This window comes from Protopterus annectens, chromosome 9.part0 (assembly GCF_019279795.1).
Source record: "Protopterus annectens isolate FY-2018-M chromosome 9.part0, PAN1.0, whole genome shotgun sequence".
In the NCBI taxonomy this organism is placed as follows: domain Eukaryota; kingdom Metazoa; phylum Chordata; order Ceratodontiformes; family Protopteridae; genus Protopterus; species Protopterus annectens.
Genome location: NC_056743.1, coordinates 519,310,792 through 519,329,186, shown reverse-complemented (window position 1 = coordinate 519,329,186; position 18,395 = coordinate 519,310,792). Strand labels below are relative to the sequence as shown.

Sequence of the window (18,395 nt, the reverse complement as noted above, 5' to 3'; positions counted from 1 at the left end):
GCACTAACACTGAGCAGATCTGGGAATTTTCACTTAGATTCTTGACATAGCTAAAGAATGCCTTGTGGTTATCTTTGGAGTCCTTGGCAATTTTTGTTTCGAAGCTAGCCTTGGATGATTTTATGAAGGATCGTAGTTTCTTGCTGATACTGATCAAGGATGTCGTCCCCTCTTGGGATTTTACTGTAGTTTCCTCCTTCTATTGTATAGCTTGTTTATGGCAAGGGTCCACCAGACTGGTTTCCTTTTCTTGGAGGAGTGAGTCTTGTTTTTGCTTGGGATAGCACAATCCATGCATTCTTGTAGGTGCCCGTACAGTGCATTAGTAAAGGATTTTATAGCTTGGGCAGTGTTATCCTTTAGCATGGGGGATTTGAAACATTCCACCTCGGTCTTAAGTAACGTGAAGTTTGTTTTTGAAAAGTTTTTCACGGTAGTTTCTTTGACCAGGGGTGGGGGCGGAATGTGGATGTCCAGAGTGATTAGTTTATGGTCAGATCTAACCAGCGAGGGGTTGACCTCCAGTGTGGAACACCGGTCACCCATGTTGGTGATGACCAGGTCCACTATGCTGTCACCTCTGGTGGAGGTGTTGAGTTTGAGTTTATAAATTCTAGGAAATGTTGGGCAAGTGAGTTAGTACTTGAGTAGTTCTCCCAAATAATGTTTGGGTAATTGAAATCACCCAATATCAGGGAGTTTGGTCAGACTTTTATGTTTCCCACTGTTTCCAAAAATGCAGAATGGGGGTCCTGGGGCATGGTGGGTGATGTGTAGCAAGCTACAATTTGAACTGCAGTTATGCCCATTGTTAATTGCACGTGGATGATCTTTGAGGCATCATGCTGTGCCACTAACCTGGAGGTGTGGGTATCCTTGATGAATATGGATACACCCCTGCCTTTTGTATTTCGGTCCGGGTTTTGTGGCTGAAATGTATGATACGAGTTGTAGCCTGGTAGTGGTGGGGTGCTCCCTGGAGCCTTAAACCAGATTTCTGTTACTGCGCATATATCGATTTTCTCCATACTGAGTAGTGCCTCGAGTGAGTGCATTTTGAGGTTTAGAATTCTGGCACTGAGTAGCATTATGCTCAGTTTTTTTTTGTTACTTGTGCTATTTATGGCCGTGGTTTGTCTTTTGAGCCTTGCCTAAAAAAGGCACTATGGGGGTGCAAAAGCCTTGGCCAGTAATTGAAAGCCTAAGCCTCTCTAGCGAAGGCATGTCATCCCAGGCTGACAGACACTGGATCCCCTTTGAATGAAACCAGAAGCTTAGTCAATTGTTGAAATTGATAATTTTTTCTTTATACCATGGTATCATTCTTGGTGAGGGCAGGATGCTACTCAGGGTCAGGGTCATACCAGCCTGGCCTACGTGATCAGAGAGCTCTTCCATGTCTCTTTTTATTTAGTACAGGGAGGTAAGGCTCAGGTCATTCACACCAACATGGACAATGATGGTCGTATTTGTACTTGTTCTGGAGTGACCCGAGTGCTTGGGTTATGTGGTGGATCCTGGCACCAGACAGGCAGCAAACAGTAACCTTCTCCTTTTTCAGCCTAGTGAGTGGGACGTCATTGTGTCTGACTATAGAGTCACCTATTACTAGTGTGTTGGGTATGTTATTTTGCCTTAAGGGCTGTGAATGCATGGCACACTTTTAAGGGTGCATTTTTATTAAGTGAATTTTGCATATTATAGGTATTTTAACTACTAAAGTATTAGAAAATGATATTGGCAAGTAGTTTTTTATACAAATGTGATGTGAACTATCGATCCATACAAAAGAGATTTACATTTTTACTTCTATTGGCTAGCTTAAGCCAATGCTATTTAGGAAAGTGAAGTCTGATTTACATCTTTACCTTTATTGGTTAGGTAAAGTTCATTAGAATAATCAAGTACATTGGATGATACAGTTGCTTGTATAAGCACCTTTATTGGTTAGGCTAAAACATGATATTTACATATTTGTCATTGGCTGATTGAAGCTTTATATTATGTTGAAGTGGTTTTTAAATGTGGATCTGAAGAAGGCTTTAATAGCTGAAAGCGCTTGTCCTCTGTATTTCTGTTTGTTGTTTTTTCGCTATCATAGTCAAATAAATTGTTCAGTCAAGTTTTACGGTGCAGAGCATCACTTATCTTTTGTCTTTAGTTGTATTTTGCCGAGCGAGCCAAATTGGAGCATCCTTCTACTGTTTTTTCATTGTAAAGAATACTCCCAACAGTGAAATGGAAGAACATCCATGAATATTTTAATAATTTGAACCACATCTGTTGCATGTTATGGGGACAGGAGGGGATGAATAAAGCTCAGAAAGCTCCCTATTGAAATATCGGCACTTGAAATGCTAGGTGCAGAAAAGGCAAAAAAAAACCTGACAACATATGACAGGAGCAAATCTCTACAAAATCGTTCTCCTTAAAACTTCTTTTTCAAAGGGGGGCAAGTACCACAACACCTGAACTTGTATATACCTACTCCAAGATCGCCATACTTGGAAGGAAATATTCCAACAAATGGCATCTCAGACTTTGTATATGTAAGTCTGTTCCTTTGGCCATTTAGTCTCCACAGGCAGCTTAAGAGTTCTGGATATCAGACCTATACCCAAAGACAGTCAACAAAGAATGTGCTACCACTTTTTGTTCAGGATTATATCCAAGTCAAGATGAATTGCCCTTAAGCAAAAGGATGTTAAGGACTGCATTTAACTGATATGCTAAAAGGAAGTATATCACTCAGTATCATATCTCATCTTTCTTTACCTTTAGCAAATATTGCCATACTTGGCACCATATTTACTTTTTCGGACCTTTATCAGATATTTCCATACTTAATACCATACTCACCATTCTGGATATTTCCATACTCAGTGCCAGACTTCCTTTCTGGACCTTTAGCAGATGTTTCCATATTCTGTGCTGTACTTAACTTTCTGTTCCTTTAACAGATATTTTCATGCTCTGTATCATGTTCATCTTTCTTACTTTTTTATCAGATATTTCAATACACACACTACAATACTCATCTTTCAGTACATTTTTAGCAGATATTTCCATATTATTACACTAATCGTCCTATAAATTTTCAAGCATTTTTACAGTCGTAACATACTTATCTTTCTGTACCATAAACAGACAGTTATACATTCAGTACCACACTTACTTTTCTATAGTTTTAGAAAATATATCCACCCAAAGTACAAATATTCAGATTTAGTTATTTATGCCCGAGGTACAACACTAATCCACTTCAACCATTTTCAAGCAAAGTATAAATTTACAGACATTGTTACAGGCAAATTTTTAAGCCAACAGAGCATAGGAGTACAATCGCTGCATGGATACATGAGCTAAAAGTGCAATTCTGCTGCGTGAACAGCTATTTACAGAATAATTACTATCAGAGTGAGGGAAAGTAGGTTAAAGGAGGGGAAGCCAAATAAGGGCAGTCTGTTATCAAAAGAAAAAAAAAAAAAACGACCGAATGGGAGCATGGATGGGAGGAAGTGAAAAAGGAAGAGGAAAGAATGCGAGGGTAGTAAGAAGAGTGAAAAGATGGGGAAACAAAGGCACAAGGATGATTTTGGTAAGGACGAGAAGGTTGCTATAGGTTATGTAGATGTTGTGTCTTTCGGCTTTTTCCTGGTTAGAGGTCGCCACAGTGGAACTCCGGTCCGCTAATGATTGGTAGTTGATTTTTATGTGCCGAGTTACCAGCCCTGACGCACAACCTTCAACGAAGGTACGCCCATTCACGCATGTCTGCACACAGAAGACGCTCTGAGCATCGAACCTGACAGCGTCTTACTGTGAGGCGACAACGCTACTGCAGCACCACCACTGCAGGTACGCTATAGGTTATGTAGATATAGGTGGTAAAACCTGTCTGAAAGGTTCATGTTCTCTCAGTTCCTCAACTAAAGATTGCAGAGCTTTCCACTTTCAATACTTTCATACTCAATGCCATACTTATATTCCCACCTTTAGCACATATTTCCATATTCAGCATGAGACTCACATTTGTACCATTAGTAGATATTTTCATATTCAGTACGACACTCATCTTTGCATTTTACTGGTAAATATTTCCATCCTCAGTACTGCGCTTACCATTCTGTACCTTAGCAGTTGTTTCCATACAAAGTACTGCAGTCACCTTTCTGTTCCTCAGTAGTTATTGCTATCCTCAGTACTGCATTTCCTTTTCTGGACCTTGGCAGTTACTTCCATCCTCGGTACTGCATTTCCTTTTCTGGACCTTGGCAGTTACTTCCATCCTCAAAACTACATTTACCTTTTTGTACCCAAGTAGTTTTTCCATCCTCATTACTGCACATAACTTTCTGTACCTTAGCAGTTATTCCCAACCTCAGTACTGCATATACCTTTCTACACCTTAGCAGTTATTTCCATTTTTAGCACTGCACTTACCTTTCTGTACCTTAGCACTTATTTCCACCTTAGTACTATACTCAGCTTTCCGTACTATTAGCAGTTACTACATACACATTACTACACTCAGCTTTTTGTACCGTTAGCAGTTACTACATACACATTACTACACTCAGCTTTTTGTACGGTTAGCCTTTATCGACATCCTCAATATTGCACTTACCTTTCTGAACTATCAGATATTTTTATATGGTGCATTATAACTTAACTTTTTGTATCTTTAGTAGCTCTTTATAAATAACAAACCACATAATCACCTAAACATGAACCACATTGGGAATAATATGCTTAATCGTATGTAAATTATTCCAATTTAATATAGATACAAAAAGAGATTTTTTTCAAGCAAGTCAGGTGGTTTACTTTTATCACATTTCAACAAAGTAAACATACATTTAAATTAGTATCCCAGTTAAAGTGACCTACCAGTGCACCAATACAGTGATGTGTTCTTTCAAGGAAGCGAACAGTAAGAATAACTAACAAGTATGGTAACCAGGAGCATATAGCTGCTGAACGGAGATGGGCATGGAAGGAAGAAATGCAGAGGGGAAACTAAGTCAGCCTTGGGTAAAATGTATACCAGTTCCCTAGATCATTTCTGGAGATATTTATTTGATTTCTAAAGTGACTGGTGGTCCACTGTATTAGTGTGTCCACAAGTTGTGGAGTTCTGCGATAAAAGAGAAAAGGCATTCACTACTGTGGTTATCCACTGCCTAAGATAATACAACTTTCATAGGACCCCTGTTTCTGAGGTTTACATTAAAGCACATTATAAAATACAGGAAACAAACATCTCTTCATTATTTATTTGTATATTCAATTATACTTTTCTTTTAAAACAAATGGGTGGGCTGGTCTGAAGACTGTTTTTCAGCCATGAAGCTTACAGAGCTGTGTGTTTTACAACTACCAGTAAATGCAGACCTTTTTTTTTCTAGACAGTGAATGTGAGAAAGATGTTGCTGTGTATGAAACTATGACTACACAAAGTCTATATATATATATATATATAAAACACTATATATATATGTATATATATATATATATATATATATGCATATATATGTGTATATATATATATATATATATAAAACTATATATGTATATATATGCATATATATGTGTATGTGTGTGTGTATGTATATATATATATATATATATATATATATATATATATATATATATATAAATCCAACTAATAGTACTAGCAGAGATTAACTGTTGATATAAAATTTGAAAAATATACAATATCTGTTTTTTTTAGTAGTGCTGATTTTGGAGATAAAAGAGCTTCTTCAGATATCTACTTGAGGCCACAATTTGGAACATTTTTATAAATACTTTTTGCATCCCCAGCAGCTGTTAATCAGCAGTGTCTGGCTCCCTTCCTCAATCTATAGGTTTCAGAAGCCAACATTTTCCCCGCAACATGATCCGATATCCAGGGTTGGATATGATAGTGAGCCATCACAGCACAGCCTCAACCACCTGCTGCTGTCAATGATCCTGATGTTACATTCTGCTCCTAATTATTTTTTGCTCTTTCCTGCCATGATGTCCTTCCATGCTGCCAGTATCTTAAAAAAATAAATAAATAAAAAACCTTACCACCAGTGGAAGCTGCCTATGAAAACAATGAAGAAAATTTGTGCCTATGTTAGAAAATCACATGATGTCTAGTCTGCACCACTCACAGAGCAGAAACTGCGTAATGTTCAAGTTCATACTGACTTGAATGGGGAAGTCAGGCGAGTCCCCCCGCTGCAGGATATCCACTATGCTTTGGTAGGTTTTTTTAAAATTTAATTTTATTCATTATTTTTTTGAACAAATAAACTGTTTCTTGCTTTAAAAATAAACAAACGTGAAACAGTTTCCCTGCAAGAATGGCTCCCTAGGTGGCTGCCATGTTGGCCTATGCATAAGGCCATCCATGGCACTAACCATCCATTCCTCATTTTACGTATTCTGATCCTGCTGTTCAATCATTCTTTCCTAATTTCATAGCTTCCAATGAACTAAACTACTCTTGTTGGCTTCCTCAACAATTCTTTATTCTACTCTGCAGCTCCTAAGATAAGACATCCCAAGACTACGCACTTATTTTTCCAATTTATCCATGGACCAAACTTTAACTAACAGACTTACAAGCATTTTATCTGCAGATATTTCAGCCACACTCCAAACATCCAATGCAAATTTAGGATTTAGCCCCAAATGACTTCAAAGTTCTGTCATTAGTTGTGATCATATTCCTTATCAATAACTTCTCTCCTCTTCCTCATCATAAATATTCCCAACCTCTCTTCTCTGATACGGATTCTCTGAATTTTTTTTACAACAGTTAAGATACCTTAGTTTTTTACATAGCTCAACCAACCATTCAAACTCAGCCTGCAGTATATAACTTTCATTTAATATTTATTTTATTTTTTCCAAATCTTTCCAATCTATCTGCTCTTTCCTCCTTGCTAGTACCTAGGTTATATTCATCAAATCCACATAATTCCTCGAGTCAGGGGCTCAACACTCTACCACCAATCCCTGTGTAAAGAAATTATCTTCTCCTCAGTAACTCTCTTCCTACACCCCCTACGTGTGAACCTGTCAAACAGATTTTATCCACCAGTTTATCGTTTAGTGGCAAGTCTGCCCAGAAAATTAGGAACAGCAATTATCTTAATAAACTAACCTCCTAATAAAATGACTCCCCCAGCCCAATTAGTGACCAAAAAGGGCTTTCACACTACACACACTGTTCTCACTCATTCTTATAAATAATCTAAATAATAGCTTAAGTGTAACCACTTTGGGCATTTCAAGGTAAATGACAATATTCTCAACTTCATAACTTGAAACTTCTGTCCTGTCATTCAGATGAGCTACCTGATTATTTCCACAATAAACATCCCACTGAAAAAGTACAGGTTGTCACCTACAGTAAGATAAAATATTAATGTGACCTTCTGACCTGCCAAAGCTCTTCAGGTCTTACCAAATTCTCATTAATGAGAATGAACAATGAAAGGAAATCTTGGTGTGTTTCCTTTTCCAGGCTAAATCTTCACTCATCGCCATTAATTGCACACTATGGCAGGGATTACTCCACAGAGTTTCCATGCTTTCAATTTGCCATTCATTCACTAAAATGCATGTTCCTGTGCACCTGACACAAGAAACCTCATTCAACAATACAGCATGCATTCCAATACTCAAAAGCAGCTGCACCTCTATTCTCCGCCCCTTTCCTTTCTGCCCAGATCACAAAACTGAATATCAGTTTCCAATGGGCCAATGAGGACTGACCTTTTATAAATTTTACCTCCCACTAATAACCAGTATACACAGCTGCTTTGAGACCATCCCACGTCCTCTCACTTCAAGTCTAACTCTCTTACAATGTCCACTAGCCACATTTGTATTGCTTCTGATTTCCACTGCTGACTCCACCATCTTACATCTGTTGCACCAACTATACCAATCATAAAAGCTAGAATACTATGGTTCATTATGCATCCTGACTTCTTAAGGCTTCTTGGCCCATGGTTGGTGAATGAAAAGTGGATTGCACCTTTAAAAAGAAATGTATTTACTCCACCCCCCATGAGGTCACGGGAGATTTTCATCCCCTGCCAAAAAAAAAAAAAATGTTTAGTGGTTTGATAATTGCCTTTCTTCTCTATTTTTAATCTCTTTTTTTCAGTATTTTGGGTCTCCTAATTACGAGTCTCAGAATTTCAATAGGGAACTATTTGCATTACTTTCATGTTTTTGTACAAAATTCACACCTTTGTCAAACAAAGGGTTGCCGATGAGACATGAGTTCCTCTAATATAACAATATCAGCCACTGTTCCTCATAAAACAAGAAAAAAGATTAAACAAATGTAATATCTAGCAACTAACAAAAATCAAAGGGTGTCACAATCTACACTAGTAAATATCTCAACAGCAGTCAGGGCACTACAGTACTAGTCAATTGTGACAGAGCAGTCGAATAAAAACAATAACAACAACATACTAGTGTGGTAAAAATTATTTACAGGAAGCAGCAGCCTTGGCTGAAAAAAATGAGAATGCTGTTCCTTGAACGTTTTTAAGTAGATCAGCTTAAATAACAGCAGCTTAGTCTATGTTGGGCCATTACAACTAGATCAAAGCTAAAGAAATTTTTAAAGGAAACTTCCTTAAATTTCTGCTTAAAGAAGTCTTGCTACATCTTCTATATTACAGAATGCACTTAGGAAGTTGTTGCATCTACATCTACTTATTTCCACTTCATCTGTGGTCTATTTGTAAACCATTTTGAAATTACTGTAATTCCTTAACTTAATGAAGTTATCAGCAAATTTCTTAAGTACATTATAGGTTCATAGGTGTGTACTAGGCTAATGGCCCTGGAGGCATTACAAGCCTAGCCCATAGTATTACCCTGGCAACGTGCCACCCGACCTTAGTTTCCAGTGCCTCTGTCGAGTTGAGCCACTGAAGTGATCCCCAGGGTGAATGTTCTATTTCCCATCCACTCATCAAGATTAACCTTGGAAGAGGGCCAGTGAGGTGCTCTGTTTGACATGTATGGTAAGTCTATTACATAACATGGGCAGTCTCTGGGTTATGAACCAGTCCCTCCAGAACATTTATTGTTCTTTAGAGAAAGAACATCTCTAGGAATACACAATCTGAATATAAAAAGGCCAGAAAGACAGGAAATGCCACCAGTTAGGAAAAAAGCAATGTACAAAATGAAATCTAAACCACAGCTTACGATCCCTCACCCTTACAATTAAATAAGTTCCCATATAGTAATCAAAAATGCTACCAATGCAGAATAAAAAAAAAAAGAAGGCAGCCAGAGTTCCGGGACCATGGGGAGAGACCATTACATATCAACATATCCCAGCTTCTGAAGTAATGGACGCCCGTTATGTCTCAGTTATTAGACTGGAACAAAGCAGTAAAGTTTCTGCCTCAAGCATTGTAACACTTGTAGCACACATACTGTTTATATTAACAAACTCTGCTGAAAGGCTATGTAGTCTTATCTCCCACCTCTGGTATATAAAGTGCCTCTTCGCATTACCTCTGAATGAATCATATTAGGATTTATAGTGTTTTATTTCATGTCTTAAGCCAAATCAGCAATCTTCCTGAAATGTTTAGAACTCATAGGTAATGACTGAGTAGCCTAATGTCCTTTTGCTGTCAACTAAGAATTGTACATTGTACATTTTCACTTTCAGAACATGCAAAGAGTAACTATACATTGTTCTTATGACTTCCAGAAAGATATGCACTCTACGTTTACAATGAAAACATCTGTTTTTATTAGCTTTATCATGGATTTAGTTGGTGCATGCTTCCATTTGCAAAGAAATGCTTTATTTTTTTCTTCTTCGGCAATGACGCACAAATGATACAACAGGAAGCTCGCATTTTATCTATTATTATGCATTACAAATATATATACTTCCTATACTGTCAGTGACCCTAGAGGCAAATCAGCTGGTGACCGCAGTTATGAGGCCAGGTAAGCAGCTTGTTTGTCTGCAGCGAAACAATAAGTGGATATTAAACATTATTAAATAAGAAGGAAGATTAGTGTTTAATATAAATGAACTCCTACAGGAAGGAGAACGGAAATTAGGAAAGACAATCCTTCAATTAAACCTGAAATTTTGACTTATGCTCACTTGGGTTATAACTACAAATCCTCACATAAGAATTATGCAAATGCACATTAGAGCTATATGAATGCCTCAGTGTGTGCTGAAATCTAACGCATATAATAAACAGAAAGCTGAAAAGACAATGCAGCAATACTGCAGTAAATAGAAAAAGCAGATGTACGTTTTTAAAGAAGGAACTATATCGAATGAGAGCATGGAACTGAAGGTGGCTATCAAACTGCAATTTTAGGAAAAGGTATAAAATCCTTTATAGAAACAGTATGCATTTTCTATGATGCAGTGAATATAAGAGGGTCATCAGTGATATACTACATTACATGTACTTGACAACAGAAGCAGACAATAAGCCTGTCTACACTCTGCCTTTTAAGTACATTTATTATTTTACTTCCATGGCATCCCACCGAGCCACCCATTCAGTTAGCCCATTCTATGGAACTACAATGATCTCCATTAAGTGCTACTTTCAAATTTCCAGGAACTATATGGTCTTTACAATTTATCAATGTGCCTTCCTCCGTCTGATCAGGCCATGTCCTTCACATCTTGCTGACACCATACTCTGCACCTCTATCAAATCTTGCGTCTCACTTGGTCAACTCATTCTCCTCCTTCGCAGCACACTTAGGGTGACTCTTCTGTGAACCTCTTCTGGCAGCTTGATGTCCCTTTCTGCTTAGTATACAGATCTACACACATGGCTCAAGCCTGACCAAGTCCTTGTAGAACAGGAACAATAATGCTTTGCTTCTGGAGTTCATATCTCTAAATATATCCATTCTCCTAGCTACTGCCACTCTCACTCTGCTCAGGGGTGGCCAAATCCAGGGGTGATCAGCATTCCCAGATCCCTTTCCAGTTTTACTGCCAATAGTTTTATTTCCACATGATACTTCACACCTGGGCTGTTACGAGTCACATCCATTAATTGGAATTTTTCTGCACTGACCCTTAACTGCTTGCTACCTACCATCCCTCAAATGACACCTGATATTTTTTTCAAATTCCTGCTTATATTCTTCTTCAAACCCTCCACTGTTACACCTAACTTTAGAAAACAGGCTAACTGCGGTTCTGTTTCCTCAAGGAATCCTGAAATCTTTGTCATTAAGTGATTACCCTACTCCCCACTCTAAACCATACAGTGTAAGATCACTGTAGATTAATGGTGCTTTACCTGGGCATCTCTGACTCCTCCAAGTCTTGGTGAGGACCATATCTGGGAATACTAACTTTTCTGGTACACTCCCAGCTAGTAATAACCTTAATCAATTCCCACTTCATCTCTACCCTGGAGCTCAGAAACTCCCGGCACTGTCACATACCCTATCACTACAATCTGCTTCCTGCTATACCGCTCCTTTATTCACTTCTCCAGTTGCTCATTCTTCTCCTGTGATGTGCCTGGGGTATGACAGACTGCACTTATCCACCTCCATTCCTCCACTCTCTCTCTTCACCATGAGGGCATGTACCCTAGGTTCTGCCCCTCCACTCTCTCTCTTCACCATGAGGGCATGTACCCTAGGTTCTGCCCCTCCACTCTCTCTCTTCACCATGAGGGCATGTACCCTAGGTTCTTCTCTCTTCACCATGAGGGCATGTACCCTAGGTTCTGCCCCTCCACTCTCTCACTTCACCTTGAGGGCATGTACCCTAGGTTCTCCCCTCCACTCTCTCTCTTCACCATGAGGGCATGTACCCTAGGTTCTGCCTCTGCCTGCTGCACCACCCACTTCATGTTGATTCTTTTCACGTCTCCTCCTTAACCTCACATTTGCTGCAAATCACTATTCTACATTTGCCCCTTTTTCTGTCACTCCTGAGCACCTGCACCCTTATACCCGTCTTACCTACTCTTTCACTGGCCCATAATGTCTGCTTTATCATTGTCTGTTGTTCCCAAACAGCCTAACTGCACTGCGTAGCAACAATACCCAGCTATGGCCTGAATCACACTTATGTTTTTCTGCATCTATGACTATATCCTCCTCTTTCCATCTCAGTTTAAAGCTACAGTCTTTGAGATGCACTTTTCCAAGCCAAGTATGACAGCAGCAGTCCTTAGTGGACTAAGACGAAGCAGGTCACAGGTGTGTCTGGACACCACCATCCCCATAATGCTCCTAGATATTGCCATGGGTACTTTCCTACATCTCACAGTATCTCTGCATCAGGAAAGTAAAAAAAATCAAACTAGATTGTATTTGTTCTAATATTTCTGCTCCTAGAATTGTTTTTAAAGCTTTTTACTGTAAGTGCAGCATTTTGTTCTTAACCACAAGTCTGATCAGCCAAAGCTAGTCCTCAGTGTTTGCTGCACATAGCTTTTGTGAGGGGGAGGCTATAGATAGAAGCTTTAGGGACCGATTTAATCTGGCTTATCATCATTCTGTATTGTGTACTGTCTGTCGTTACTGTCTGCCTCTTATGTTAATTTGACTAGAAATGCAAATTCTCCTTCCTTCTTTCACTGCTCTTGCCAGTGGCACACAAGAATCATACGTGTAAAGCTATTAAAGTATGTCCGTCTTCCATTTATACCCTAGAGATCCAGTGAGCCACTGTTGATCTTGAGCCGATTGGCCTTACTACAAATTATCTTTAGAACCCCCCCCCCCCAGTCTCATCTGTTCATACTAGTGAGAACTAGTAGATCCAGTGGGGAGACCCTTCCCCCTAGACTGCTAAGCTCATGTTACCGTTGTTCTTATCTTTACTCCTGCTTAGGGCACAGTCCACTACAATAGCATTCATCATTAACCCCTATTTCACTAGGCACTAAATACCATGACGTCACTGCTTACTTCAAGTTTTGCCAGCTTGACACCAATAGGAAATTTGAGGTAATGCAAGAAATGTGTCATGTTCACTGACAACAGCTTGATTCTGTTTGTAGACTATATTCCATATGTGAGAGGTACAAATATTTGCTACCCTTGGTGGCCTACCTTTCTTCAAAGACATACCCAGCATTTTGTCAGTTCTGACATCCACCTCACACAGCCAAACAACCATATTCTACACAAAAAAAATAAGTCTTCTAATACCAGGGTACTAAGAAAGCCCCTGCCAAAAGCATGAAAAACTCCTAGCGGAAGGTCTGGTGGACAGATTAACAACAGACACAAAGTGTAGAGACCACGAAAACAAAGAAAGGATGCTCAGCTGACAGGCTTAAGTGAGGAAGGCTGGAACAGTACCATCTGGGTAACATTTTAGCTAGATGCATCACTCACCGGGATGAGCAAAGAAAGTGAAGGTTAACTGAATCTTAAGAGAAAAGATCCACAGTGTCACTTGGACTCTAACGTCCCATCACCCTAAATGAATAAATCACATGGTCACTGCAAACATTGAAGTAAAGGACTTGAGACATGCCTCCTTACATTATTATAAGAAGACAGACATAATGGAGCTCTTAGAATACTCATCTGAAATTGGTATGAAACTAGTATCAAGCTGCATCCTACCACTGGCCACTCTGATACCACAATGCAAACAAAAGATAATTGGCTTAGCTATTGGTGTTATTTTAATAAATATATATATCAACCTGGGAGGAGATCACTGGCAATTCTGGCTGCTTTGCTAGGGATGGCCTACACCTCTCTCCTCATGCCTTCCATATATTGAGCAGGGCCTTTATGGAAGGTCAGGTTCCTCAAATTAGTTACATAGACAATCAAATCAAATCAATATAGAGGAAGCACTGCTCAAAGAAAGAATCACAAAAAATAGGTTGCACTCCTTTCAGGAATTCTTAACTCTTGAAAATATGGATACCTGCATAGTTACTGAAAAAAAACAGCCCCACAGTATAGGACTACAAGGTCTACCACTTTTTCAGACCCAAAAATGAAGGTATTATTGGAGGAAGGGTGTTTGCATTCCTAAGAAACCATGTCACCTCCAGGCTCTTAAGCCATGACAATGACCTTGAATCTGAGTTGGTGCTGCTGCCTCACACCAAGAGGTTCTCCAGTTTGATTCTTGGCTAGGTTGCCTTCTTTACAGAGTCTGCATGTCCTCTCTCTGTTTACAAGGTTTCCCCTAGGTGCTCTGGTGTCCTCCCACATTCCAAAAACATGCAGTAGGTAGACTGGACACTCAAATTGGCCATAGGGGTGTGTGTGTGTGTGTGTGTGTGTGTGTGTGTGTGTGTGTGTGTGTGTGTGTGTGTGTGTGTGTGTGTGTGTGTGTGTGTGTATGTAGTGTGGATGAACTACCATGGCAGGGATAGCCACTCGGTGGTGTAAACCTTGCCTCTAGATGACTATTACTACTGAAGTGACACCCCAATCCCATGTGCAAAAATGGGAAAACGGGAGTTGTGGATGGATGGAATGACCCTGAATTTCCCCACATCATTTCATGGCAAACAGAACTCAGTACTATATCCTTTCCCAACTGTGGTACTCCTCTACTTCACCTGTTTCCCATGAGGAATATCTAAACAGACAGACATCCCTCTCTATCAAACATAGCAATAAATCTACACCACCTCAAATAATTACACAAAGATTCTTGCTAACTTCATAGACCAACTTGTTGAAGTCCCATCTAAGGGTTTGAAAATACTGGAACTGATTCCCAATAATACTGCCACCCTATGATCAACTAATACAGTTACCGTGTCACTAGTCAAATGTAATCATTTAAAACTCACCATGAGGGTAATACCCGACTAAATATGAAACCCCTCTGTCTTTAGAGACTACAGGCAAACTAATCCAGCTAGCTGAGGACATTTTCATGCCCTTCTCACCTTCATAACCCCACATCACACACTGCCAAATTTGTGGATAATTTCTACATCTACCTCAAAACACGCATCAAGGATTCTACCCCATGAAACACAAATGTAATGTCAAATTCAGGAATAAACCCCTATAGTTGAACCCAATAATAAACACACTACACAATAAAAGGAAGAAACCCACAGCCCGTAAAAGCAAACATAATACCTCACTGTCTATAGATGAGCTAAGATCATCAAATAACTCAGAATCAAATCTTCCAAAAGTAAGCATGAACTGACAATTGCTAACCCTGTCAAGAACCACAAAGCTTTCTTCAGCTGTCAGAAACCTTAGAGGTAATACTCAGCAATGCACAGAGCTAATACAGAACATGTAGTCATTCCCGGAGGAAATCGCCAACATTTTATCTGCCCCATAATCTACCCCAGCTTATTAGGATACACAGACGTCCTCACCTTAGAGTAGGCCCAGAATGCTCTATACAAGGCAAAAAAAAACACTTGTTCAGTGGGTCTTGATAATGTGTCAGGCTGCCTTCCTGTCAGTTAAAGACACTGTCTGGAAATATCTCTACTAAACCTATTCAGCCTCAGCCTCTCCAATGGATTCATACCGAAGGAATGGAGAACTCCAGTAGTCATCCAGCTCCACAAGTGAGGATCCACTACTGATCCAGGAAACCAAAGACCTGTAAGCCTCACAAGCTTTAGCTGCAAAGCAATGGAGGGCATCATTACAGAACTTATAAACAAGGACAGAGTCTGCAATCCCTGGAAGTCTCTTTCTCTCTTTTTTAAAGCAGATTCTGCCTCCTGAACCTGATGGGCTTCTTTGAACAAGTAATTTATGCATTTAGACATGGGAAAATCAGTTCATATTGCCTACCTGGATCCGGCCAAGGCTTCTCATACCACCCACATTCTGGCACTATTGGTAAACTAATCAAAGTAAGTGTCAACCCTTATGTCACCTGCTGGTTAGCAAATTGTTTAACAGAACCCAAGCTATTAATATACAGGTCACTCTCTCTTTTAAGAGAGAGTTACCAGTGGTGTCCACTAGGAATTGGTCCTATGACTACTTCTGTTTTGTACTTACTTCTCTGATAAGGCTGACATCAAGGGTCTTTATATGACCATTTTTGCAGACATGGCGCTGTCATTAACTCCCCATTTTACTTGCAAACTTTTCTGGACGGACTCACACACACTAATTGGTGTTGGGAGTACAGCCTAAAATTAAATGCTGAGAAAAGCAGCTTTACTCCCTTAGACAAAATTGAGCACCCATGCACCAACCACACAAGTGACACTCCTTTGACAGTTGGCTCAGCCATTAGGGGCCCGAGCACTTCCGCTGACAACAAACAATCTTTTGATCACCATCTATCACTACTATTAAGAAATACTTTTACCTTCCCAGACTAATAACCAGGAGTTTTTCTCCAGACCAAAGGAAGTTACCATCCATCTCTACTCTTTCCTCATCAGGCCAATAATAGAGTATAATGTCTCTTTGGTATACACCTCTCTAAGCATATTATCCAGGTTGAGAGACTGCAGCATTTCCTCCCTAGGATAATCCCATCTTCCTTCAGCTACGCAGAACACCTTAATGTGCTCCCCCCTTCTTTCCTTTTTCTTACAGACTCTTGACAGGAGAGGTCAGTCTTGCTTTCTGAACCTCAAAGCATGTAATCCAATCTGAACTCCTACACATATGTTAAACTAAGAACACTCTCAATGCCTCCTTGAGAGATCTTAACTTCCACCAAAATATAAATAGGACCTGGTGGCAAGATATATACACACACAAGCATACAAACACATAAGTACATATATATGTGTGTGTGTGTGTGTGTGTGATATTGTCTTTATTACTGTACATATATATATATATATATATGTATATATATATATATATATATATATATATAAATGTCTATATATACATGTGTGTGTGTGTGTGTGTGTGTATATATATATTTGTCTGTCTGTATATATATGTGAATATATATATATATATATATATATATATATATATATATACATATATATATATATATATATATATACACGCACACATACATATATACACACACACACACACATATATATATATATATATATATATATATATATATATATATAAACACACAAACACATACATATACATATATATATATATATACACACACATATATATATATATATATATATATATATATATATATATATACACACATATATATATATATATATATATATATATATATATATATACATACACACACACACACACACATATATATATATATATATATATATATATATATATATATATATTTATTTATTTTATTTATTTATTTTACATTTGTTGACCGGGATAGTCCGACTGGATGAATGTCCATTTTCAGCGGAGGCCCGGGGAGAAAAGCTCCAAGGGTAAGCAGATACAGCATTACATAATACCAGCATTACATATTACAAACAGACTATTTACAGAGATTACATAAGTAAGCAAGTTAAACAAGTTCCACAGGTTACAGTTAGTCCTGAGCACAAGTCAGGATTAAATTAAATTACACAGTAAACTGGTTAACAGATTTTTACACATTCGAGTTAGCCAGGCTTGATACATTGACAAGAAGGGCAGCCAGTTAAGTGACAAACGTTGTTTGAGTCTAGTTTTAAATTGACCTAAGGTGGAAAGTAAGGTAATATCAGCTGGAAGAGAGTTCCAGGATCTACTTACAGAGTTTGCAAAGAGAGAATCACCGGCTGTGTTATTAATTTTGCTAGTCTGAATTAGTAGTTTGTCAGAGGATCGAAGAGGTCAAGGACTGTTATAGGGGGTGATAATATTTTTAAGTGCAGGAGTATTGTTCGGATTATAGAGGATTTTATGGGCCATAATCAGTTGGTTATACTGGATATATATATATATATATATATATATATATATATATATATATATATACACACACAAACACACGCACACACACATATATATATATATATATATATATATATATATATATACACAAACACACGCACACACACACACATATATATATATATATATATATATATATATATATATATATATATATATATATATATATATATATATATATATATATATATCTACTTGGATAAAAATACCAAAATAAAACTAGCCAGTACCCTAACTCATCCACTCCCTTCTATATGGTAGTGCCATTTTTACGAATTAGCACACAACCCATAGTAATAAATTACAAAATAGCCAAATTCGCCTCGGAAATACCAGACCATTCCCATCACTGCCATGCCATCACCAAGCTAAAATGGATAGAGTTTTCCTACCATGTACAATACACCCAACTAACCTTAGCCCACAAACTAATTTCTAAACCAAATGACTGCCCTGCCCCTAACTCAGTCCTGCAAACATATACCCCCACAAGTACACAAAGATCTTCCTGTAAAAGC

The 18,395-nt window shown here is 38.5% G+C and overlaps 1 protein-coding gene across 1 annotated transcript in view; it reads right to left on the bottom strand.

Annotated features, from left to right (window-relative positions):
- Window positions 1-18,395, bottom strand: part of LOC122810542 (tetraspanin-15-like) — a 1,820,183-nt gene that overhangs the window by 1,774,149 nt on the left and 27,639 nt on the right. The window contains exon 2 of the mRNA XM_044082123.1: window positions 15,536-15,632. Within this exon, the coding sequence (XP_043938058.1) occupies window positions 15,536-15,632 (97 nt within the window). The remainder of the gene's footprint in view (window positions 1-15,535; window positions 15,633-18,395) is intronic.